The sequence below is a fragment of the Centruroides sculpturatus genome, unplaced genomic scaffold (genome assembly GCF_000671375.1).
Source record: "Centruroides sculpturatus isolate CEXI.00-Female unplaced genomic scaffold, Cexi_2.0 scaffold320, whole genome shotgun sequence".
NCBI classification, from domain to species: Eukaryota; Metazoa; Arthropoda; class Arachnida; order Scorpiones; family Buthidae; genus Centruroides; species Centruroides sculpturatus.
Genome location: NW_019384745.1, coordinates 300,255 through 302,372, shown reverse-complemented (window position 1 = coordinate 302,372; position 2,118 = coordinate 300,255). Strand labels below are relative to the sequence as shown.

Below are 2,118 nucleotides of genomic sequence, written 5' to 3'. Positions count from 1 at the left end.
TGTCAGCCGCCCGGGGCGGAGGAAAATTTCGCCCCCCCTTATTTAGGTATTTCAATTTAAAAGACCAAAATTTAGTTTTGTCACAGAACAAGCAATGAAAAATTCGGTGGTAGTGCAGCGACCTGTTTAAAATAATTCTATTGGATATTAGTGGTGTATATGAACACGAATGAATTGTACAAGCAAAGAAAAGAAAAAAGGTCAACAGGTTTTGCAGGAATTCTCGGATGAAAAAGCTACTAGTTCACCCGGTGAGCCGATTCCCGGACTGTCTGGACGATAGCACTATCATAGGCGCGATGCAAGTATAGATTAGGATGTTTCAAATTTTTACAAGATTATTATTATTTATTGTGAAATTTTGCCGCCCCCTAAAAAGTGCCGCCTGGGGCCGCCCCTGCCACCCCCACTATGGTATGCCACTGAATTATTTTATACATATACAGTAGAGCGTCGATTTTCCGAATCAATTGTGTGAGATCAGCCAGGACATAGATCTTAGTCTACGACACTTACGGCGCGCGATCGTGAGATCGGCTCTCGTAACTTTTTATAGGAGGGCTGTTATATTTAGGAAAAGGGGATTCAAGACTGTGAAGTCTTTATCCCAAATTGTCAGGGTCCCGACACCAGTTAATCACTGTTATTATACGCGGATTAACACGCGTATGCGATCTGATCCGTTCACGCAATTAAAAGATAGTTTTAATTAAAACGAAATATTAAATTTAATAAAACAAGAAGATAAATCATACAAAAATCTCAATGAACGAGAGATAGAACTACTACAACTAATATACAAATCAGGAGATAATTAAACTTATATTCTACCCTATTCGNATTGTATTTAAATATTTTATGTAAATACAAATGTAAATATTTATGTATTTATCATGTTTTTAAATATAATTTATGATTTATTTTTGTTTTTTGTTGAAACATATAGCAGAAATAAATTGGATGCTTCTTAATTCAAGCCAATTGGCTTGGATTAAGAGGCATCCAGATTAGTATAGATTTGGATTAGAGAGAGTGCAATATAAAATAAATCTTTTCTGTTGATAATGTAATAACTATTTATTTTTAATAATAATAATAATAATTTATTACAGGTTACAATAAAGAAATTTTTAAATAAAATGAGATTTATTGTTATAAATGAAGATAAATTTAAATGTGAATATAATTCAAGACATTATATTTGATAAATTGTAATGGTAAAAACCAACGAAGAAACTGTTGACCAGAGACAGTATAATCAAAGCCAGTCAAATATTCAACGAGGAAAATGGAAGAAAAAACCTCCAGAAGGCTCAGATGAAATGGTTACATTAACAAAATCACAACTTCGAGCTATTTTAGAAGCAATTGGACAAATTGGGCAAAGAAGAGGTTAGACATTTCATATTTAATTGAATTTTAATAGATTTATGAAATAATTCTTAAAAATAAATGCTTTAAAAAATTAAACTTTACAATTATAACTAATCACAAATAATCTTAATAATTTATTTATTTTCTACAATTAAAGTGAATATATTACAGTGGAACCTTGCTTAATGAGCACCTTGCAAAATGAGTGCTTTGCATAACGAGCAAAACAAATTGTAAAAAATTGCCTCCCTTAATGAGCGATGTTTCGCGTAATGAGTGACAAGGAGAAGGAAAGTCCTGAATTTTGCACATGCACCATCAATCTGTGTTTAGCACTCATTCCACTAGCATCTTAGTGTTGCTTGTGATCACATATTTTCCCAAACTTGTGTTCACACATATTACGTTTAAACATCAACAATCAACAGGCCCATTAATATGGCAAATTCTTGGGCTATGTAAAGGCTATAATTAAATATTAGAAATTGATTAATTTGACTAGAGGTAGGTAGTTATGCTGCCATCTTGTATTAAATTTAATGACCAATTCTAAATTAAATTTTAGAAATGTCTGAATTAAAAATTAACTATTTATAATTATTAAATTTTTATTAATATATTATTAATATTTTAAATTAAATTTTAAAATTATTAAATTATTAATTATAGCTTTTACATAGCCCAAGAATTTGGCATATCGTTTGGAGTGTTTATCAAACATATTATCTGTGATTTTTTTGTTTT

At 30.6% G+C, this 2,118-nt stretch overlaps 1 protein-coding gene across 2 annotated transcripts in view; it reads left to right on the top strand.

Moving 5' to 3' along the window:
• LOC111628439 overlaps positions 1-2,118 on the top strand; it is a 66,388-nt gene that overhangs the window by 33,911 nt on the left and 30,359 nt on the right. For both annotated transcript variants that reach the window (XM_023372228.1, XM_023372227.1), the window contains exon 2: positions 1,113-1,392. In XM_023372228.1, the coding sequence (XP_023227996.1) occupies positions 1,215-1,392 (178 nt within the window). In that variant the 5' untranslated portion in view covers positions 1,113-1,214. The remainder of the gene's footprint in view (positions 1-1,112; positions 1,393-2,118) is intronic.